This window comes from Anomalospiza imberbis, chromosome 17, assembly GCF_031753505.1.
Source record: "Anomalospiza imberbis isolate Cuckoo-Finch-1a 21T00152 chromosome 17, ASM3175350v1, whole genome shotgun sequence".
Classification (NCBI taxonomy): Eukaryota; Metazoa; Chordata; class Aves; order Passeriformes; family Viduidae; genus Anomalospiza; species Anomalospiza imberbis.
In genome coordinates this window covers 15,973,798-15,996,145 of record NC_089697.1, presented here as the reverse complement: position 1 = coordinate 15,996,145, position 22,348 = coordinate 15,973,798, and the positions used below count along the sequence as shown (strand labels likewise).

General features: G+C 55.8%; 2 protein-coding genes across 21 annotated transcripts in view; both read left to right on the top strand.

Annotated features, from left to right (window-relative positions):
- The window catches only part of EPB41L1 (erythrocyte membrane protein band 4.1 like 1), a 62,530-nt gene extending 48,384 nt beyond the window's left edge, over positions 1-14,146 (top strand). For 5 of the 20 annotated variants that reach the window (XM_068208240.1, XM_068208244.1, XM_068208235.1 and 2 more), the window contains 10 exons: positions 1,651-4,209; positions 4,735-4,842; positions 5,967-6,365; positions 7,741-7,833; positions 8,200-8,283; positions 8,455-8,517; positions 9,402-9,497; positions 10,319-10,399; positions 11,267-11,383; positions 12,485-14,146. In XM_068208240.1, coding sequence (XP_068064341.1) covers positions 1,651-4,209; positions 4,735-4,842; positions 5,967-6,365; positions 7,741-7,833; positions 8,200-8,283; positions 8,455-8,517; positions 9,402-9,497; positions 10,319-10,399; positions 11,267-11,383; positions 12,485-12,493 — 3,609 coding nt within the window. In that variant the 3' untranslated portion in view covers positions 12,494-14,146. Of the gene's footprint in view, positions 1-1,650; positions 4,210-4,734; positions 4,843-5,966; positions 6,366-7,740; positions 7,834-8,199; positions 8,284-8,454; positions 8,518-9,401; positions 9,498-10,318; positions 10,400-10,716; positions 10,904-10,988; positions 11,384-12,484 lie in introns of those variants that run through there. The other 15 variants (XM_068208249.1, XM_068208251.1, XM_068208250.1 and 12 more) reach the window with 13 other exon arrangements.
- Positions 14,147-16,594: 2,448 nt separating this feature from the next.
- Positions 16,595-21,968, top strand: AAR2 (AAR2 splicing factor). Its single transcript, XM_068208234.1, has 3 exons — positions 16,595-17,381; positions 18,864-19,093; positions 21,498-21,968. Exons 1-3 carry the CDS (start codon positions 16,634-16,636, stop codon positions 21,663-21,665), a joined length of 1,146 nt encoding a protein of 381 aa, XP_068064335.1. The 5' UTR covers positions 16,595-16,633; the 3' UTR covers positions 21,666-21,968.
- Positions 21,969-22,348: the final 380 nt, after the last annotated feature.

The following is a 22,348-nucleotide window of genomic DNA, read 5'->3' as shown; positions in this document are numbered from 1 at the left end:
GGGGGCCCATGGGCTGTACCGCAGCACAGCCCCCAGGTGCTTCCCTGCAGGCTCCTGGGGATTTTGGGGGCAGATGGAATCTTGGCAGAACCTGGGCCAGGGAGCTGCAGTGAGGGCAGGACCAGGGCTTGCATCACTGTGCCGAGGGAGCTCTGCTTCCTTTGGCACCTGGCAGAGAAAGCAGCAGCTGGGAATGGCATTTTTCTGCTGGGGGCCTTCACTGACTTCTCATTTCCTTGGGAGCTCTTCCACTAGTAACTAGTTTTCCTCCTTTCTTTTTCTCCTCTAATATTATCTTCCCTTCTCTCCCTCTGGCTCTGCTCCCCTCTCCCCCCGTTTCCCTTTCTCCAGTATCAGTCACTAGGTTTGCATTTTGGGGGCAACTGCTGCATACATTCCCCCAGCCCCCTGCATGGGGTGAGGCTCAGCTCACCTTTCCGTGGATTGCTGTTCCTGGATGGAGGGGGAACAGACAGGCAGTCCCCTCCCTGGGCCTGGAGTGCATCCTGGTGCCCATCTTTGCCCCTGCTGCAGGCTGTGCCCAGGCAGGCTGTGCCATGGGCAGTGTCAGCCCCATGGGGAGCCCTAGCACTGCCCTCTTCTTGTGCTGCCAGGGGTGGCTGAGCTGCCTCATGGTGCAGATGTTCTCCTGAAACTCTCTTCCTGTGAGTTATTTCCTACCTGCTGTTCCAAAAGTGGCTGGATTTTAGCAGTGCTTTGTTCTTGGCCCTCATGAGGCCTTTAGCTGACGTGCAGGATGAGCACATGGATGTACAAGGTGTCCCTGGCAGCAGTGACCTGGTGTCCCCTGCCAGCTGCACGGTGACATTCCCACTGTGGCCATGCTGCAGGATGCTCCGTGGCCTTTGCTTGTTCCTGCTGCTGAGCCTGTGGTCTTTTACACTTCACAGGGAGCCTTTCACAGGTGACAGTTTCTGAACACTTGTTTTCAGCATGGCTGGGTTCTGAGGAGATGTCCCTGGTGAGCTGGAAAGGAGGGATGGCCTTTTGGGGAATCTGAGCTGCAGCATCTGGTAGAAAGGGATAGGGCCTTGCTGATGGCTTGCAGTGGTTTCTTTCCCTGCTCGTGTTCTTGGCATTCTGACAAATTCTTAGGGCACGTGGATGGAGCTGAGAGTGAAGCTACCCAAAACCCAGGGCCTTGCTTCCAATGAAATCTCACCCCTGGGAATTGCCAGAGCCAGCTGAAAACAAGGGGGCAGCCAGCTGTGTTCCCCTGCCTCCAGAGAGACCCTGGTGGTTGTTAATGTGTCTACTGGGAGCTCCACTCCCACTCTGTGCCACCAGCAGAGCCCCAGGTATTGCAAGTGTGTCAGGGAGCCACCACGCAAAGCAAAGCACTGTCCCCAGAGAGGACACTGGCTCAGTCCCTAGTGTGGCATCAGCCCCTTATTTCCAGTCCCCCTCTCCATCAATGAGTTGCTAGGCTCTTTGTACAGAGCCTCAACTCTGGCCTTGATAAGAACAATAGTAATAATGATATTAATAATAATAATGACAATGATGATGATGATGATGATGATGTCGCCAGCCCTGTGCCAGGCAGACCAGCTGTGCTACTCGTGCCAGCAGCACTCGGGGCTGGGGTTTCTGATGCGTTTAACTCTTCTTGCTCCAATTGCAATACAGGGCTCGGAGCACTGGGTATTTATAGAGAGAGAAGCCCCTAGGCTGGAAGCTGTAGCTCTGAGGAAAACTCTGAGAGCCAAGACGGAAGAAGCACGTGCAGGGACCTCGGAGGGGAACACAAGTGGGAGCCTGACGAAAGTGGTGGTGACAGTAGGGAAAGCCAAGGACATGGCAGGCCAGGAAGAGCCGGCAGCTGCAGCCTTGGAGACGAGGAAGAGAGCCAAAATGATTGCTAGTCCCGAGGATTTTGAGTCTGTGTGGGAGGATGATCTCTATGAGAAGGACAGCAGGGGTGAGTCCAGCCCAGGGGAGGCACATCCACCCCCTGAGAGTGTGGAGGCCGAGCCCCAAGAGCCAGGCAAAGGCACAGCCACCAAGGAGCCAGGGCTGCCCAAGCCCTGTCAGCAGCCTGAAGAGAGGCAAAGGACCAAGATTTTGGAGCCAGAGCCTCCCCAGGCAGAAGTTGAGATGCTCTCCAAGGAACGTGCTTTTGCAGCCTTCAAGAAGCAGGAGGCCAGAGTGCCAGCCACAGCCCCAGAGCTCCTGAAAATTAAAGTGAAGGCTGGTGACGACAGCTCAGAGACTTCTGCAACTCAGAGGATCATCTACTTAGGAGACCCAGAGGGGGAGGAGAAGGACAGTAAAATACACCTGGTCTTGGACACTGGTGGGTGCCTTGGCTTGGAGGAGAGACCAGAAGCCCCAGTAAACACATCCGGGGAGGGATCTGGGCATGCCACACCTGTGGCGGAAGGGTTCCAAGCCCTCTCGTCAGCAAGTCACCAGCACAAGACAGTGTCTGAAAAACCCACTGGAGCACTGGAGATGCCTGGGATGGGCTGTGATGGGACCAGCCTGGGGGGACGTCCCCTCTCAGGGTGGGAAGAGCTGTCCCTGCAGCCAGAGAAGGCGCCTGGTGTTGGGGTGCCTGGAGGAACACCCACAGGAAGTGAAGCCCTGCTGTGTTCCCAGGAGGTGGGACCAGAGGAGCTGCAGAGCTCCGTGGGAGGCTTTAAGCCATGTGGCCTGGCAGGGGATGGCCCCAGGGCTGAGGAGCACAGAGGGAGCCCAGCACAGTCCCCAGACATCTGCCCAGCACTGGAGGGGCTCTTGGGAAGGGTTGTAGCAGACAGTGACAGGGAGGAAAGTGCCAGAGTGGTTCTTCAGATGGAAGAGATAGAGCCCAAGTCACCTCCATCATTAGCTGGGTCTTGGCAGGGCCACACTCACACCGTGGGGTTGGAGGGGGACAAACCCAGTGCTCCTGTCCCTCCACCCCTTCCCCAGAAACCCAGCCCAGTCCCTGCAGAGTCATCTCCGGGTACGGAGCCTCAGGGCACAGACCTGTCCCTGGGCACCAGCCCTTCCAGAGAGGCGGCCATGCCCAAGCGTGTGAGCCCCTCCATGCAGGTGGCACTACCCGTGGGCACCGATCCTGAAGCTGAAGAACAATCCCAAAATGTGGGATTTGCCTCATTGAAACCCTATCAGGTAACAAGTCCTGTTACAGGAGAACCACCCCAAAACACAGACACTGCAGCAGAGTCAATCCAGGTTAGAGACCTGGCCAACAGGGAGGTGGCCCAGGACATGGACACAGCACAGAGCAACGTGCCTGCCACTGAAGAGCCACTGCAGGAGGAGAAGCCCATGGTCAAAGAGCTCTTCCAGGGCTCAGGGTCGGGGAAGCCGACCAGAGATAAAGGCTCTGGGATGGAAGAACTGTTCCATGACAAAAGCCTTGGCATGGCTGAGCTGCCTCCCAAGGGAGAAGAAGCAGAACACCAGACTGAGACAATCCTGAGGGACTTGCCCCATCACACTGCACATCCCAAAGCACAAGAGCCACACCAGGACTCGGAGTTCAGTGTTGGACAAGATCTGCAGGGTGGGAGCCAGACATTCACAGAAGGCACCAGGGACAGTGACCTGGCTCTGGGGCAGCCACTGCAGGATGACTCTCCTCCCAGAGCAGCTGCTGATGTCCCACACTTCCAGTCCCCTACAGCAGGATTGTGCCAAGGAAGCGAGGCATCCCAGCTCCCTGCCCTGGTGAATGAAGGCGGGGCAGGGCAATCAAGTGGTGGGACACATCCAGCAGAGCCTGGGGTGTCGGTGTGCATGGCTGGGCTGGCAGGAGCTGTGGCCCAGGAGCACAGGGATGCTACTGTGGCCCAAGGAAAACAGGAGGACAGCAAGAGCTACAGGGAAACTTCTGTGGCCTCTAAGATCAAGATGTTTGAGCAAGGCGAAGCGGAGCGAAGGGCGGCCCAGGAGGGACAGGAGCATGTGCCTGAAGCTGAGACATTGGTGACAGCCACGGGGAAGACAAATCTGGCACAGGATGTGCCTTTGAGCACCAGACTCGCCTCACCCCCTGCAGTGGGACCTGTGTCCAGTGTGGGCTCCTTGGCCCTCGGGCAAGGGGCTGGTTCAGGAGACACCTCCCAGCCTCACCCCCTGAGGGAACGAGTCTCTGCTGAGCCCGAGCACGAAGAAGACAGTGCCGACCTGGCCTCGCCCGACTCCGGCTGTGAGCTCACCCTGGCCGAGGCCGTGGTAACTGCACTGACCCGTCCGGACGGGACATTCGTGCGCATGTTCTGTGGCTCTGCCCGTGTCCAGTGGCTCCTCACACATCCATTGACTGGCAGCAGGCGCTTTGCATCCCTGTCCTCTCTGTCTGTGTGTGTGGTCAGGCTTCACTGGCTGTATGCGCAGCCGCTGCCCAGTCGGTTCATCAGCTTTTGTTTTGCGCCCCCCCAACATTTTGGCTCCCTGGAAAATGACGCTCGCTGAACCCAGGAGGGGCACCCGAGCTCCGTGGCTGGGAGCAGGAGAGGGCACCATGGGGGTGGCTGGAGGAGCTGGGACTGTCACGGACACACAGCCCCAGCAGCACGCTTCCAGCTTCACCTGCATTTCCTACGTTGGTTGATTACCCCTTCTTGCTTAGCTGCCACCCTGCCCTGCCTTCAGCCAGCTGGTGGCCGGGTGATGGAGTAGTTTCCCTCGCTCTCGTGAGCGCTAGAGCAGCTCCTGCAGAGTTAATTTCCTTCCGACTAACCGTTTTCTCTAATCCAGAGCAAATCTCAGGAACCAAGTGGGGAAGAAAAGGAGTTATGTGACCCATCAGTAAAATCCAGCCTGAAAGAAGAGAATGTAAAGGCTGCTGTTCCAGTGGTCTCGCAGGTCTCAGTGCTGTTTTGCTAAGTGCTTCTCCCGGCAGTGTGAGCGCTCGCCCCGCGGCCAGGGCTGTGCTGCCCCTCCGCTCCCCTTGCAGGGCTCTCTGTATGTATTGGTCAGACACACACCCCCACACGGGTCTGCAGGCGTGCTCCCCCGGCGCTGCTGGACACCCTGTGTTTCGCCCATACCTCTCAACCTCCCACAGTGCCGAGGGAGGGGTGTGCCGGCACAGTCCGGCCCGTGGGGGATGGCCTTGGCTGCAAACGCTTGGAGCAGAGGCCAAGAAGTGGGGTTTCCTCTGGCATCGGTGGGCTTAGAGCTGTTCCTAAGGGACAACTGGGTGTAGATTTCCCATGGCTTCATGGCAAAGTGTAGCAATGGAACACGTCCCCTCCGATGGCAGAGTTGAGAGGTATGTCCGTGTCTGGAGAACTGTGGATGGAGGGAGGTCATCCCTTGGCTCTGGCCATGCTGTCAATTACACTGACCAGCTCACCCTGAGACTCACCTGAGGCCTCTGGAGGGGCAGGTGGTGTCAGTGGGGCAGACTCACCCCGGGGCAGCTGTTGGGCTGGACCTCCCCCCAGGGTGATGCTTCACAGGATGGTCAGTGGAATTGGCTCACTCCTCCTCAGTGGAATTGGCACCCTCCTTTTGCTTCTCCCTCACCGTGCCTGGCTGTTGGGCCCTTTCCTTTCAAACTCTTCTCTCTTTCTTTCCCTTGTTTGTTTTTTTTTGAGTCACTGACATCTGATAGCCCTTCATCTGAGCTCTTTCTGAATGTCTCCTGACAGACCCATTGTTTTGCATCCATCTGCTTCCACCAGTGCACTGAAGTGCCTCCAAGCTGGCCGAGCTTTTTTTTTGTCTGACCGAGCCTTTTTGAGATGATTCATTGCCAACAAACTTTTGGCACAATCCAATGGAGTCGCCTTCTCTCCCCCAGCAAAGCCACTGCTGTCAGAAAGGTTTCGGTCTCCATGCTTGAGTTGTGTTTGACTCTACTTTGTGATGTTTGCTGCAGCCTTCCTCCTCCTCCTCCTCCTCCTCCTCCTGCTGCCGTGTCCCTGCTGGCGCTGCCCCGCGGTGCTCACGGCCCCGTCTCTCCACGATTGTGTCTCCTTCAGAGAGCAGGCATGAGGGAGGGCCCTGAGGAGAGGGTGAAACCGCCCCGGCACAGGGCCCCTGAGAGTGACACCGGCGACGAGGAGCCTGACCAGGAGAAGGACTCGGTCTTCCTGAAGGACAACCACCTGGCCATTGAGCGCAAGTGCTCCAGTATCACCGTCAGCTCAACCTCCAGCCTGGAAGCGGAGGTGGACTTCACTGTCATCGGAGACTTCCATGGCACGGCCTTTGAGGACATCTCCCGGAGCCTGCCCGAGCTGGACAAGGACAAGAGTGAAACAGAAGATGAAGGCTTGGTTTCCTTCCAGCACACTGACAAAGTAGTTCCTGGACTGGAAGAGGATCTCAAAGGCAGGGATAAAGTCTCCCAGCCCAGCCCAGATGTCTCCCAGCCAGAGGTACACAGGGACACCATTCACCGGGACCGGCCCGGTGCCATCGTGCCTCCGTGTCCCTTGTGCCGGGTGTCGCCTGGCGGGTGTGCGCTCCCGGCTGGTTTTGGGGAGCATGCTGGCTGCCACCCCTTGTTCCTGCCCGTGCACGCTGTGTCCGTGTTGCATGGCTCTGTCACGTGCTTCGTGCATCTGCTAACCAGGAAAAGTCACTGTCACCTCTGTCCTTGCGTGTGGCTGCCCCACTCTCAGCCCACAGCAGCATGTGCACCGCAGGGAGGGCACGTGGCACTAACCATCGGAGCTGTCCTCGTGTCCTGCATGAATTCAGTGACCAGTCTGTGTAGTGCAGAGCCATGTGCTGCCCACTAACCTCTCTGGTCATGCTGGGGCTGGGGGGATTGGCCTCGTGGAACTGCCCTGGAGCTCATAGAGGGTCACTCTGTGCTGGGAGGGGTCATAGCAGGGCTAACAAAATTGCATGTGCATGTGTGTGGGGCTGATTGCACTCACGGGGACGGAACAGCAGAACCAGCCCCAGCTCTATGTGGCCTTGTCTCTGTGTTGGGCCAGGGCCATTTCCAGCCCACCCACCTAGGGCAGCCTCCAGCCCTGCAGGTAAGTCCCCAGTGCTGGGCAGAGCTGCTGAGGTTAGTCCAGACCTAAAGCCAGCAAAGAGCTGCAGAATTAGAGGGAGCTGTCTCTGAGCCAGCCTGGAAACCCTGGTGTGGAACTGTGGCCGTGGAGGATCTGCTCCAGGGCCAGTGTGGGCAGGGGGCTGCTGGCTCAGGAATACTGAGCACTGGTGAAGCATCCCCCGTGCAGGAGCCCTTGGCAGCTCCAGTTTCCTGCATCAGGGCAGTGCTGGCAGCCTGTGTCCATTCCCCCGAGGCTCTGACACCCTGGGTGTACCCAGAGACACCAGGAGCTGGTACAGATCACAAAATGGCTGCAGCACAGGCATGAAACTGGTTTAGTGGGTCTCACTTGGCTTTTGAAGAACAGTTTGTCCTTATCCATTGTTCTAAAAATCTATCAAAAAATTTGCAGGGACAGAGCATCAGGCCTGATTTGGGGTGTGTGGGTCACAGGGCACTGTGGGTGGTGCCTGTCTGCCCAGGGCAGCAGCCCAGCCCTGCTGTTTGCCCAGGTAGGACTCAAATGTGACATTCACAGAACATCGTGTGCGTGGCACCTGCGAAGGAGTGGGGCAGGGATGCTTTGCCAGGGGTTGCTGCACAAGGAGCAGAGAACTAGAGTGGCTGGGTTGGAAGGGACCTTAAAGGTCTTTCCAGCACCATGCCATGGACAGAGCACTCAGGGCTGTTGGCATCGTGCCCCAGGGCCTGGCTCTGCTGACTCTCTGCTGTTCCTCCTGCAGCCTTCAGCCCCAAAAGCAAATGCTGTGACTGTGAAGAAGCCTGAAGCAGAAGGCTCCGCTCCCCATCGGGTCAGCACCACAGACATGGCCCAGGTGACATGGTGGCTCCCCAGAGGCTGAGCCCTGAGGCTCCCCAAAGCCTCAGCCCAGCAAAGCAGCAGCTCTGGGACAGCGAGGGCTTTGTGGGGTGGTTGGGGGGGTCTCTGTTCACCCTTAGCTTGCTGAAGTCCCCAAAAAAACCAAACTAAAGCCCAGCCAGAGATATTGTCTGAGTGTCCCTGGCCCCACCTGCCATGCCTATAGTGACCATCTATAGTGGGTGACAGACACCAACTGTCTGTAGCTTCATGGCCCTCCCTGGCTTCCTCTGGCAGCAGGATATGGCCACATTGTCCCTGCAAGTGTCACCCACTCCCTGGTGGCACCTCCAGGCTCACCTGGTTTCCTTTGCCCTGGCAGGTGGACGGAGGTACCTCGGGCAGCAGGGACACCACCGTCACCGCTGCCCAGGCTGGCACCACAGAGACAGCGCTGGTGACCTCAGTAAGCGGGGCTGGCCCTTGAGGGCGGGGGAGCTACTGTCCCCTGCGGGAGTGACTGGGGCCAGCTGTGCTGGGGGGACCCTGCCCCACTGGGGGTGTCTTTGGAGGGTGACACCTGCCACATTTGCCCCATGCCAACATGAGCCAACATGCCCGTCTGCTCTTCTTTCAGGATCATGGCACCAAGGCTGGCAAAGGAGCCGCTCCCACCACGGACCTTCGCTCCCTGTCACCGGTGAGGGGGCACATGGTGCCACCAGCAAGGCCAAGTTGGGGAAGGCAACCCTGTAGGGCTGGGAGTGGGTGGGATTGGTCCCACTGGGCCCTGCACTGTTCCTAGCACTGGCACCTGGCTGTTGTGTTGGTACTGGAAAGGGAAGAAGGATGCTCAGAAGTCTGGGGAGCAAGAAGTCAAGAGACCTCAACCTGTGGGCTTTTTCCTATGCCAGATCCATACCTTGAGCATCTGCCTGAGGAGGATAATTCTCAAAAATACCCCAGTCCCTGGTGCAGTGGGCCGAGATGCATTTAGCCCTGGGTGTCCTGCGGGGTCACCCAAGACCACCCACAAAGTATCCTGATCCCAGTGGAGGTGATGGCCACAAACCATCCTGCCCAGCACAACCCTTTCTCTGGAAAGGGATTTCTTACTCCACCCCTTCATTTTGATGGAGTCCAGCCTGGCCAAACACCAGGTGCTGCCCCAGGCTCATCCCTTTGTGCTGCAGGGAGAATAGAGCTGGCACTGGGGCTGGAATATCAGTGCATCCTTCCCAGCCCTTGGCATGCACAGTGGGATGGACAGAGGCAGCCTGAGAACTCTGCTAGAGTGGCCCTGAGGGTGTGCAGGGAAGAGCCAAAAGCAGCCATGAGACCCTCTGCCCACTGCAGAGGCCCTCTCCAGCTGCTGTGGTCCTGGGATACCTGTGGAAACCTCTCCCTGTCCCCTTCAAGCCCTTGGTGCAGTTGGAAGCACAACTCATTGCCTTTTTCCCTTGCCATCTGTCCCCTCCCGTGCTTGGCTGAGAGGGTACATCCCAGCTGGAGGTCCTGGCTGGCTGGGAGCTGGGCTGGGGCTCCCCCAGGATGTCCCCTGAGTGCACTGCTCGTGTCCCGCAGATCTCGGGCGGCTCCGCTGGCAAGGAGGTGCTCACCAGCATATTCAGTGCCACTGCGGAAACGCTCTCCACCTCCACCACCACCCACGTTACCAAGGTGAGAGCAGCTCCAGGGCTTCCTGAAGGCCACTGGAATTAGGGGATGGGTAGATTGATATTGTGCTAGGTACAGCAGAAAGGGCCCCTCTCCTTCCAACAAGCCAAGAGCTGTGTGCTGTCCCGTGGGAATGGTGATCCCACAGAGTGCTCTGTGCCCTGGGTGCTGCCTGTCCCATCCAGCCAGGTGTGACCACAGCAGGCAGGCACAGCCAGGGGTGTGCATTCATCCAGGGGTGGGAAGTGAAGGAGACAAGGCTGCAGCGGACGGTCTTACCCATGGCTGTTGCATCCCCAGATTAAATACACGCATTTCTTCGGGGAAAAGGGGACAGGGTGGGAGGAAATGGCCTCAAGTTGCACCAGGGGAAGTTTAGATTGGGTATCAGGGAAAATTTCCTCACAGAAAGGTGGTCAGGCAGTGGCACAGGCTGCCCAGGGCAGTGGTGGAGTCTCATCCAGCTGGGGACATGGTCAGTGGTGGCCTTGGCAGTGCTGGGGGAACAGTTGGGCTTGGAAATCTCAGAGAGTTTTGCCAGCCTCAGTGATTCCATGTTCTATAAAGATAGCAGCAGCTGTGTGAGGGAGCTGAGCAGCAGGAGGGTGCTTGAGCAGCAGGAGGGTGCTTGGCACCTGCCCCAGCCCTTCTCCTTCCCCCCTGGGGGCTGCTGTGTGTCCTGAGTCAAGGGCAGTGGGAGCTCTGCTGAATTAAGGGGCAATTCCTGAGGGGATGCTGGTGCTGTTCCTGCTCCCATGGCAGAGTTCCCCTGCCTGGAGCTGGCTGCTGGGACAGGGGTGAGAGCTCTCCTTCTCCTCACACAGACTGTGAAAGGAGGGTTCTCCGAGACCCGGATAGAGAAGCGCATCATCATCACGGGAGATGAAGATGTGGACCAGGACCAGGTAGGAGCAGGATGCCCTGCCTTTGCCTAGTTCTGGCTGTCCCTGGATGCAGCACTGCATGTTTCTACTTCTAGCTGAACCTGTTTACTGCTTTTGTCCAAAAACTGACCACTGAGGCCTCAGACCTGTCCAGCAGGACAGGTTCCCATGGGTGCAGTGACCCTCAGGCCATCTGCCAACATGAAGCCATGGCAAAGGCCACATCCCAGTGCAGAACAGAGTGATGGCGTCAATTTTTTACGGTCTTAAACACATTTCTAGGTGCCCTTTCTCTGTTGAAATACTCCAAAGTGACCCAGGTCACCTCTGTCTTCCAGCACAATCCCACTACAGGTCGAGTCTCTCCAGGTGCTGGTGCCTCAGTGACAGAGGACAAAAAGTGACCCACTTTTGTGATTAAATATCAAAGACTGACACAAGTCTTTAAGTCCACAGGGTCATTTTCCTGTGACCTCACTCTTTGGGATTTGTTACTTAAGAAAAAAATATAAAGAGATAAAATAATTAAAAGGCTTTAAAGTAATTTTTAGAATTATGATAATGAAATTGATAATTCCTCTAGATTTTTCTAGTGTTTTCCTCTGCCCAGGTTTCAGTAGCACATCTGTACACAAAAACAGCAGAGAAAGGCAGCTTGTGAGGGCTCCCAATCATGGATGAATTCCCAATCATGCTGGATCCCCATGCTGGACTTCAGCCTCTACTGCCAGGCTGCTGTGGGTTCAGCTCTGAATCCCTGCATTCCTGTCCTCCTGGAATCCCACTCTGCTCCCTGGAATTCTACTCAGCTGCTTTCTGGCTGCAGTCAGGGTGCCTGATTGAAGGAGAGGGAGGATAAATGTTCTCTCTCACCCTTCTGCTTTCCAGGCACTGGCTTTAGCAATCAAAGAGGCAAAACTCCAGCACCCCGACATGCTGGTAACCAAAGCTGTGGTGTACAGAGAAACAGAGCCCTCTCCAGAGGAAAGGGACAAGAAACCTCAGGTAGGTGGAGAAGCTGCCAGGTGTGATTTACAGCTCCTGGTAATGGGGGTGTAACAGGTCATGATCTCTGGTCCCCAGCAGCCACAGATACTGGCGTGGTGGCCCTGGGCATGGCCACCTGGTTGTGGTCAGGAAGCCACTACCATGCCACTGAAAGCAATGCTGTGGATGTCATCCTGCTGTCCTGCTCAGCACAGGGCTCAGAGGCATTTGATGTAAAAAGGAAAGGACCTGGAAAGGACCTGCTTGTCCCCCTGGGGTAGGGAGGGGTTTGAGGGGACCTCAGGTTTGTGGGTAGGCTGAGGAACTTGTCTACAGGTTATGCAAAGCCAAAGTATCGGACCAATGCTGGCACAAATGATAATTTCTTTACAAAAACTCTACAGATTTTCAGTCCCACTCGGATCCTCAGGTTGGGTTTTTATACACACAGGTGTAGGCAGCAGCACGCAAGGTTTGCACCTCCCTGCAAGCTGTCACAGTCCCAGACACTTCTCTAGGGCTTGGGGAGTCCTGCTCCACCCTAAACCCCCTATTTGACCCCATTCCCCCCTGTCAGCCAGGTGATGCAGCTCCTCTGGGTTGGCACAGCCAGCAGACCCTGTGTGGGAGCAGTGGGGACAGAGGTGAAGAGGAGAGGGAACAGTTTTGGGGCCCCTGGCAGCAGCCAGGGTGCAGGTGCATTTGGAGAGGCTCCTCAGAACTGGGATTTTCCATTTCTTTATCATATGAAGGTTCTGATTGGCAGCTTTTAAACCTGGAAAAGCGACCAGCAATGCAGCTGGGAAGGTCATGAGAGGCTGGTGGAGCTGCCTCATCCTGTCCCACAGTACAAGCAAGTCCAGACATTCCTGCATCCCATAGGATCCACCCAGTTTTAGTTGAATGGCTTAAAGTGAGGGAGCGGCAGCTCCTCTCATGCCCTTCATGCACCAACACCAGCCCAGTGCCTGAATTCCTGCTAATTACCAGGGCTCCTGCTAATTAAATGTAAACTGTGGCCCCAAGCATTTACAAAGTTTCTATCCAGTGCCTCCATCCCAAGAGGGCCTCCATGGACTGGCACTGCATGACTTGGTCCTTTCCATCTGCCTTGCACAGGAATCTTGACCAACATGTTCCTGGAAGCCAACATCTATATTCCAACCTGGAGAACAGGGGAGAAGGAGCCTTCATGCTGGATTTGTCAGCAAGACATAGACATCCTGGCTGCAATGTTCATGGCAAGAGACAAAATTTTTTAAAAAATTGAATAGCAAATATATTATATATATATATACATACATACATATATATATATATATAAAAACAGGAAACAAAATGCATCCTTGCACTGCTGCTATATGCTGGAAACGAATAGCAAACAACACCACCAACAAACAAAGGCAACCCTCTGCAGATAAATTGAAGAAATTCCTGGATTGGTGATCAAATCAGATTTAAAAAGTCATAATAATAACAATAATCTCGGTAACAATACAATAAGCCACCATCTTGCATGTTACATAAAAGGACACACAATCATGAGTTCATTTGTTGCACACTGAATGGAAAGGAAAACTGCTTTGCAACAAAGCAAGTAAGCAAACTGAAGTAAAAAACCACAAGCAGAAGCAAAACCATTCCCCACCTCTGGAAAGAGAGGAAAACATTGAAGTTATGACCTTAGAGTTATTTTCCAATTCACAAGTGTCGTTTCGCCCTTCTCCTCATTCCATGCTGGTTTTTTGCATTTTTGGGGGGTTCTGTTAACTCTTGCCCTTCCCTTCCTTATCTTCTCTGTGCACTTGTCCAACCTCTTGTTCTCTGAAGGTATTTAGGAATGGGTCTCATTTCAAACAAAAGCAAATGATATGTACATGGTTTCTCATCTCTAACGAGCAGCCTGTGGGGTTTCATATGGATGTGCATTTCAGTTCTGTATATTATTCTATATAACGGAGGGGGAGGGAGGGAACAATGCTGAAATAATTCAACAGTGCTAGTACAGACAGTGCCAACGTTTTGAAATTGTTAACTCTTGGATTGGCTGTGGTTGGTGTACTTGGAGACTCTTAGATCACACGTGGGACTCTTGAGTCCTGCAAGAAGGAATGGGAAAGGTTTTGGCTGCTGCTGTTTGGGGGGGAAGGGGAGAGGGCGAGGGACAGGAATGTCCTGCCGGTGATCTGCAGTGTGTGGTGGTGAGGTTTGGAGGGGCAGCGGTCACCTGGAGGGGCATGGAAGGCTCCAGCTCCAGCAGCCATAGGCAGGATGGGCTCCCAGCCCCGCAGAGCCACGGGGTCAGCTGGGAGCGAGGTGGGAGCCGCAGGGCTCGGGGCTCCCCTGCAGCAGCCCTGCCGGTAGGTGGGGTGGCTTTGCTTTGTTTCTGGTTCCCAGTAATGCAGGTACTTGAGTTTTTTAGTAGGGTCAAAGGCAGAGGGGCTGTTAGTGCCCCGCCTCCCCCACTAGTAGGGGTGTGATGGCAAAGGGCCGGGGACAGCACTGGCAGGGCCATGGCAGTGCTCCCCTGTCTGCCTAGGGATGGGCAGTGCGGGGAGCGTAGCGTGCTGTGTCCATCCCTGCAGAGTGTCCCCAGCATTCCAGGCTGCATGGGAGAGCCCAGGAGGCGTCAGTGGGGCTGCTCCCAGCTCAGCCTTCAGCCACAGGCTCCCTCCAGGGCTGCCTTTGGAAGGGGATCGTGGGCCAAGCCCAGAGCCCCGTACACTGTGAACCAGGCAGTTCAGGTAGGCTCCCAACCAAAACCAGAAAGGAAAGAAATGGGTTTCCTTCTTGGAATTGTCTCTAGCTCCTGCAGAAACAGAAGGACCCATGATTCTGCACCATTTTGCCTTTAGTCTCCCACCCCTCACACAGGCTGTGCCCAGGACCAGGTGTGTTCTGCCAGGCCCTGCCAGGGCTCACAGGAGGCCCGAGCAGGAGCTCCTGAGCCATGAGGATGCCGTGGGCAGACCCTGCTCCCACCTGCGCTGTCCCAGGAGGGAGCTGCTCCCTGGCAGCTGCTCACCAGCAAGTCTGTTCTCCTGGCAGAGAGGCTTCTCCCGCAAGGCATGGAAGGCAAGAGCACAGGGGCTGCTGCCGGTGCCAGTGCCCATCCCCAGCTGCCAGCCACGCACCTCCAGAGAGCACAGCCCCAACCTAACAGCACTTAGGGCAGTTGCAAAGAGGCTCCTTTTCTCTCGTTTGTTTTCCCAGTGCACCCAAGCCAGCTGTGCCCAGCAGTGGCACCGCCAGGGGTGGTGGAGGGCCGGGGTCTGCCCGCCGTGCTGGCGTTCACCAGTACATGGCACAATTCAGGGTCGGGGGAGCCCACCTGGCTGGGGCCCCTCCACAGCCCACCCGAGGCCGCTGTGACCCTGCAGAGTTGCTTCTGGCGTTGTGCCCAGCCTGGGAAGCGAAGGCTCCCGTGGGATGGAGCAGCCTTACAGAGTGAGGCTCCCTGTGCGCCTGGGCTGAGTGAGTTCTGTTTGCAGTGAGCAGTCCCTGGCTCCCACAGCGTGTTCATCGGTGGCACTGTCCAAACCTTTTTTGTTTCTTAATAAAAAGAATAAAAGGAAAGGAAAAAAGCTCACTGCTTGTTCTCCTGGTGAGTTGCAGCTTTCTGCTGCTCAGCCCCAGCCTGCCCATCACCACTCTCCATTCTGGATAGCTGGCCACTGCTTTTTTTCTTCCAGGGGCCATTTCTGTGGAAAGGGGTGGGAGACATGAGTGCCTGTTTTTACCCAATCCCACAATTCATTCTGAACCTGGCCTGCGATTGCATGAGTAATAATAACAGTAACAATAATAATAATAATAATAATAATATTTATTTTTATTTGAGAAGCACCTTACCAACCAACTGCAACACTCTGTTGTTCCTTCACTAACTCTCCTTTTCTCTTCCCTTGTTCTCCCTCTCCCCCTTTGGTCATACTCCTTTTCAGTGCTCAGTGGTGTATGCGTGTGTGCTCACTGTTCTTGTATTCAATAAAAGTGAAATAAATGTGTTTGATGCTAAATCAGCCTGGGGCCTCGGTGGACTCTTTCCTACTGAGAGGATGGAGAAGTGAAGAGGGAACTTTGCAACAGGGAGCACTGCACATGGAAATACTAGGCTCTGTCTAAAGAGAAGATTGTAGAAATCACAGAATCCCAGAATGGTTTGGGCTGGAAGGGAATATAAAGCTCATCCTGTTCCATCCCCTGACACAGACAGGGACACCTTTGACTAGACCAGGGAGCTCCAAACCCCATCCAAGCTAGCCTTCCACAATTCCAGTGATCCAGGGGCAGCCACAGCTGCTCTGGCCACCCTGTGCCAGGGCCTGCCCACCCTGAGAGGGAAGAATTCCCTCCCAATATCCCATCTAACCCGGCCCTCTGGCAGTGGGAAGCCATTCCCTATGTCCTGGCATTCCAGGCCCTTGTCCCCAGTCCCTCTCCAGCTCTCCTGGAGCCCCTTCAGGCCCTGCAAGGGGCTCTGAGCTCTCCCTGGAGCCTTTAATTCTCCAGCTGAGCACCCCCGGCTCTCCCAGCCTGGCTCCAGCCAGAGGGCTACAGCCCTTTGGAGCATCTCCACGGCCGCCTCTGGGCTCGTTCCAACATCTCCACACCCCTCCAGTGCTGCAGAGCCAGAGCTGGACGCAGTTCTGCAGGTGGGCTCAGCACATGCCAGGTCGGGAATTACGGCGGGTGGAGCCGGGAGCGGCTTCGTGTGGCAGGTGCTGAGCCTCGGACACGGCGCGGGGCAGCCAAGGGGCTTGTGAGAATGCTCGGGATGCGGGAGGTGGCGGGAGCTGCCCGTCTCTGGGCACCCGACCCTGTGTTGTGCTGGGAGGGAGGACGTGGTGCTGGGACAGTGCGTGTCACAGCGAGGGTCTCCGTGTGTCTGTCCCGGGGGCCTCTCGGTCCATCAGTCCCAGGCACGGCTCGTGTCCGTCTGTCCCGCTGCGGGGCTGGCAGCACGTGGGACCCGGGGGAATGGCAGGCAGCTGGAGGGACTGGCGACCGCTTTTGGGGACAATGGGTCAGCGGGGAGCAGCCGCCAGCCATGGAGAGGCAGAAGGGAGCAGCGCCGCGCCGGGGGCTGGGGATGGGCGGTGGGGCCAGGGACCGAGCCGGCACCGAGCGGCGGGCGAGGCGGGGCACGTTCCGCTGTGTGCCGGGCACGGCCGCGGCGCAGCCCGGGCAGCTCCTCCCGCCGCGGGGCCCGGAACCGCCGGGCCCGGATATCCGGGCGGCGCCGCCGCTGCTCCGTGCGGCCCGGCCATGGCGGCCCTGCGGGCGGAGCCCGAGCTGGCCCGGCAGCTCTTCTTCGAGGGCGCGGCCGTGGTGGTGCTGGACGTGCCCGAGGGCACCGAGTTCGGCATCGACTACAGCGCGTGGGCCGTGGGGCCGCGGTTCCGCGGCGTGAAGATGGTGCCGCCGGGGCTGCACTTCGTGCACTGCAGCGCGGCCGGCGCCGGCGGGCGGGACGCGGGGCCGCGCTCCGGCCGCTTCCTCAGCCTGCGGCGCCGCGAGGTGCGGGTGCTGCGCTGGGACCCCGCGGGCGAGGCCGTGCGGCCCGAGCCGCCCGAGCAGGGCGAGGCGCTGCGGGACAGCCTGCGGGAGCTGGACCCCTTCCTGGGGCCCTACCCCTACGAGACGCTGAAGAAGTGGGTGTCGCTGAGCAGCTTCATCAGCGAGGCGGCGGTCGAGGAGCTGCAGCCCGAGAGCGGCCAGATCTGCGCCTTCGCCGAGGTGCTGCCCGAGGCGGCGGGGCGGCACACGCGGGACCGCGCCGGGCAGCGCCGGCCGCCGCTGGGCGCCGAGTGCCGCAGCTACGCCGAGGGCCTGGCCCGGCTGCCCCGCATGCGGCCGCGGCCCGGCACCCAGATCCGCTTCTCCGAGCTGCCCCGGCAGGCCTTCCCCGACGGAGCCACCCCCGAGGAGATCACCCGGCACTGCATGGACCTGAGCTACGCTCTGCAGCGGGTGATGGAGCAGCGCTACCCCGGCCGGCCGCTGGGCCTGCTCGGTGAGCACCGCCCGGGGAAATGTCATTTCTCTGCTCCAGGGTGGAACCTCTGCCTGTTCCCTGGCGCGCCGAGGGGTCTCTTCAGTGCAGGACAGAAGTTTGTGGAGTTTTTAGCAGCCACAGGGGCTGTTCCCATTGCCCGGAGGAGACTGAGGCCAGAGCTGCAGCTCCTCCCGAGGGCCAGCTGCGATCTCTCTTCTGTGTGACCAGGGAGAGCACCCGAGGGAACGGCTGTCAGGGGAAATTTAGCTTGGATATTAGGAAAAGGTTCTTCCCCCAGTGGGTGCTGGCACTGCCCAGGCTGCCCAGGGGATGGGCACGGCCCCGAGGCTGCCAGAGCTCCAGGAGCGCTGGGACAGCGCTGCCAGGGGTGCCCAGGGTGGGGCTGTTGGGTGTCTGTGCAGGGATGGGGCTGGGCTGGGTGATCCTGGGGGTCCCTCCCGACTCAGGATATTCTGTAATTCTGTTCTATGACTCTGGTGTGGGAACATGGTGCTGCAGCCCAGATTGCCCCTGATGAAGTCAAAGGCAGCTGTCACAGGTGGCCCTGGCACCTTACCTGTTCAGAGAACCTCGTGAGGACATATCTTACAGAGTCCTGAGAGCATCGAGTGGGAATGGGCTCCCCCAGCCCCTTGTTCCTGTTAGGCTGGGCAGGGGCTGTGGGGCTGGTGGTTCCTGCTGCAGGGACTGGTCCCTCCTGGCCGTGCTCCGTGTGCTGCTGGTGACAGTGACAGTGGCAGTGGCAGTGGCCGGGCTGTGCCAGCCCTGCTGTGGGGCACCGCATCTCCTGGAGCTCAACTGCTCCCCAGCCTATTTTGCAACCTGTGATACAGATAGATGCTGGGTGTGTGGAGGTCCTGGAGCAGGGTTTTGTTTTGTTGCAGGATGGAGGGAGAAGCCCTCCCAGCTGGAACCCAAGTTTGGAATAAGCCTTTGTTTGTCCCTTCTTCCGTTTTTTTTTTTTTTTTTTTTGTACATTAACATTATACAATTTATTCTTTTTCAAAATTACCAAAGACAACTGTAGGATGTAGAGAGAACAAATTACCTTAGGGAATGGTGGCTCCTCATTCAGCAAGGCAAACACGCTCGTTGAGGCACTGCCGACCTCTCCCAGAATTCCAGGACAGTGCTGTTTGCAGTCCCATGTGGTGCTGGACACTCAGCACAGGCAGGCTGAACACTCACAGAATAACAGCAGGGTTTGCCTTGATGTTTGGGGCTGTTTGGTGTTGTTTGCTGTGTGTAGAATCCCTCTCCAGTGCTGATAATCACAGTTACAGGGGACCTGCCCCGTTCTCCTTTGTTTTGCTCCATCTGAAGAGCAGCACAGGGTCAGTGTTTGAGGTGTGAATGCACTTTGCAAAAGCCAAACCAGAGTTTAGAAACCATTTGCGGAGCTTTGTGGAGGACACATTGCCAGGATATCCGTTTAGTCTTACATGTTTTGTTTTGTTTCCCTTCTCTGAACCCACACAGCTGAGTTGCAGTTTGCCTTCATCTGCTTCCTGATTGGGAACGTGTATGATGCCTTTGAGCACTGGAAAAGGCTCCTGAACATCCTGTGCCGCTCAGAGGAGGCCATAGGGAAGTACCAAGACCTTTACATCAACCTCATTTCCGTGCTCTATCACCAGCTCAACGAGATCCCAGCAGATTTTTTTGTGGACATTGTCTCCCAGGACAACTTTTTAACCAGCACCTTACAGGTGTGTTTGTGGCTGTTCCCTGGGAAGTTGAGTGGGAGGGAGGGCATTGTCAAATTTGGGGAGAAGCTGCCAAGGGAATTAAGCTGCGTGGGAGATGGGAGCCTGTCTGAGCACACAGGGCTTTACTTTGACTTTTTCCCTCTGTTATTCAGCAAGAAATTCAGCTCAACAGCTACAAGAGAGGCTGGGCAAGTGCAACGTGGTGTCTGTTTGTTTAATTTTTCCAGAATGCCATTCATTCTTCAAAAGAAAAAACAACACACAAAACTTTGGCATGAAGGACTGATGATGCCAATTTTTGGAACGCTGTGCTCAGTGTGCAGGGAAGCTGCAGCAAAGCCTTATTGAGCTAAGGGCAGTGATAGTGTTTAAGCAGCTTTTCCATTCCTTAGCACAGCTGAGGATTTCTTGTAGTCAGTTTCTTCTCCAGAGGGAATTTATGGTTATTCCAAAATGCAAAAGATGCTGCTTCTGCTGACACAGGTGAGGCAGATCTGTGGCTCAGCCCCAGTGAAAGCAGTTACCCCATTACTGGTGACTGTGCTGGCAGTGCAGCAAACTGGCTTAGTTTACAAAAAAAAGCCCAAATCAGACACATTGATAAAGCTGAGCAATGGGAACCAGCCCAGCAGGAAGCTCTGCTGCAGGTGCAGTTCCAAACCTCTCCTTGTTGACCCCAAGTTCTTGCTGTACTTTTGGGGAAGGTAAAGGTCTTTGGGCTTAATTGCTGGGTAAAATGTTTTCGGAAGCATTGCTTTAATCAAGTGGCTTTCAGATTTTTCAGTTGTGATTCTTACAAGTCTCGGGAGGGTTTTCATTTATATTTTATATTTGGTAGGTTTTTCCATCCCACTGGAGGACTGGACAGCCCGGCTGTGTTTGCAGCACGCTCAGAGCAGCGCTGCCAGTTCACAGCAGTACCTGAGGGGAATTTGGGAATCCCCTATTGCTGCTTCTGGCTGCCTGAGTCTTGTCCATCCCTGGGCTCCCTCAGTCTGTATTTCAGTCCCTCAGCAGGAGCTGTGCTGGTGTCAGGATCACCCTTAAGCCCTGGCAGGAGTCACCACATTCCCAGTGACAAAAGCCTTGCAGACTGAGCCCTTCCTCACTGAGTTCTCCATTGCTCTGCTCCCGTGGGCTCTCCCTGAAGTGGAGCCAGGGAAGCTCTGGGCTTTGCCTTATCCCCACTTCACACACAGACAACAGAATTCTCTGCCTCAGCTGGCCCTGGGCAGATGCTCAGAGCTGTGAGGAGGGCATTGTCTGTGCAGCTCCTGCTCAGCTCTGGAAGCAGCAACTTCATTTTTGGAGTTTGGTCCAAGGCAAGAAGAGCACAGCACAGCCACCAGTGACTCTGCAGCCCTACCAGTGCTTAAAGAAAAAAAAAAAAAAACAACTTGGTGAAATAAGTAATTGAATGTGCAGTTCATTGAGAAGAAGTGGGAAGTATAATCTTCTAATAATTTTTTACCCTACCAGCAGTATTGCTGTGTAAGAGTTCTGTTAGAAAGAGGCAGTTTTCCAGTAGAATGAGCAGGAAAAAGGCAAATGTTCATCCACAAAGCAGCAAACTCTGCTGCTCATTGTCAGTGTTTTATCCAGCTTCCAGTAAATAAGGGGCTGCATTTTCCCCAGAGGAGATTTCCTTTTTATGCAATTAGTTCTGGATCACAGGTTCAGGAGGAGCAGAACCAGGCTGGGCTGGGCTCTGGGGCTCAGTGCCCTGTTAATCACACAGATGATTTCCCCCAGGGTGCCAGCAGAGGCTGTGAATTTGTGACATGTTAATAAGTTTGTGTTTGGGAATGGAAGGCAGAGGTTCCTCCAGACTTCAGCACCCTGTGCACAAGGAATGGCTGTGCTGGGGATAACCAAGCTTTTTCCAGAGAGCTCCCATTCCTTTCTGACATTCAAGGTGTTTTCATTAAGTTTCCTCTGTATGCTGAAGTCTTGGTAACACCGTGTAACAAAAATATTTTAGGAGATCTCTACCCATGGCAATGAGGGCTGCAATTATTTGCTGGCCTTTTGGACACTTGCTGGAAATCTGCCTGCTAGTATTTGAATTTTTTAAAATAACTTCTGTCAAGATGTTTTCCTTAGCTCACACTTTGGCATATTTCAGAATTCCACAGTACAAATTCAGTTACAAACACACTCCTGCTTCAGACAAAGTTCTCACCTGAGTGCAGATGTGTGGGATGCTGACTCAGGGGTGTGAAGGCAGGATGGGCTTGGGCTGTGAGGTGAGAGGTGTGGGCTGTGCTTGGGTCCCCCACAAAGCTGCAGTCGTCCCAGGGTCCTAACCTGGCTCTCCCCTGGTGCTCCCTGGTGCCTCTGTAGGGAGGAGGTGCCCAGCTGGTGCCATGGCTGGGCTCTCCCTGACCTCTGCTCTTTGTTTCAGGTGCTGTTCTCCTGCACGTGCAGCTCTGCTGTGGATGAGGCTCTGAGGAAAAAAGCTGAGAAGTTCAAGGCTCACCTGACAAAGAAATTCAGATGGGACTTTGAGGCAGAGCCTGATGACTGTGCCCCTGTGGTGGTCGAGCTGCCTGAGGGTGTGCAGGTGGACTGAGCCAAAGGCCCCCTTAGGAGCAAAGAGCTTCTAAAATGACCCTTTCCTTCTCTTCTCCAGCCTTGCAGCTTCTTAAAGGCTGAGTCTGAAGCTGGTCCTCTTTCTGCTGGAGAAGCAGATGGGGGAAAACCAGGAGGATGCTGCGCTTTGTGCAGAGCCCAGAGGTGTTGGAGGAGTTTGAGTATTGCCATGTGGCAGCTTTGGACACCTTGGGGTTTTCCCAGCCCTTCTGCAGCATCTCCCCCTAGAACACAAACCACAAACAGAGTCACAGAATCATTAAAGTTCAGAAAGACCTTTTGATATCACGGAGTTCAGCCCTAAACCTGACAGTGCCACGATCCTCCTACACTCAGCTGTCCACTCATCCCTGCTCCCCTCTCCTGATGGGCCGGAGCTGATGCCCTGCTTGGGGAGCACCTGTGGTTTAGGGGTGTGTCTTGGTTTGAAAAGCCAGGTGTCTGCTGAGGAAGGCAGGAGCCTCCCCTGAAATGGAAAATGTAAACCCCCTCCCTCCAAATTACTATAATTTTGAAATTAATGGGCTCTCAGGCAAAAATATGGGAGTAAGAATAACAGTCCTTCACTAGGAAAACTAAAAATACAAAAGCAATAGTACAAAAAAGAAAACAAACCAGTGCCAGAGTGAGAGCAGGCCCTGGCAGCCTGTGGGTCAGGGTGGT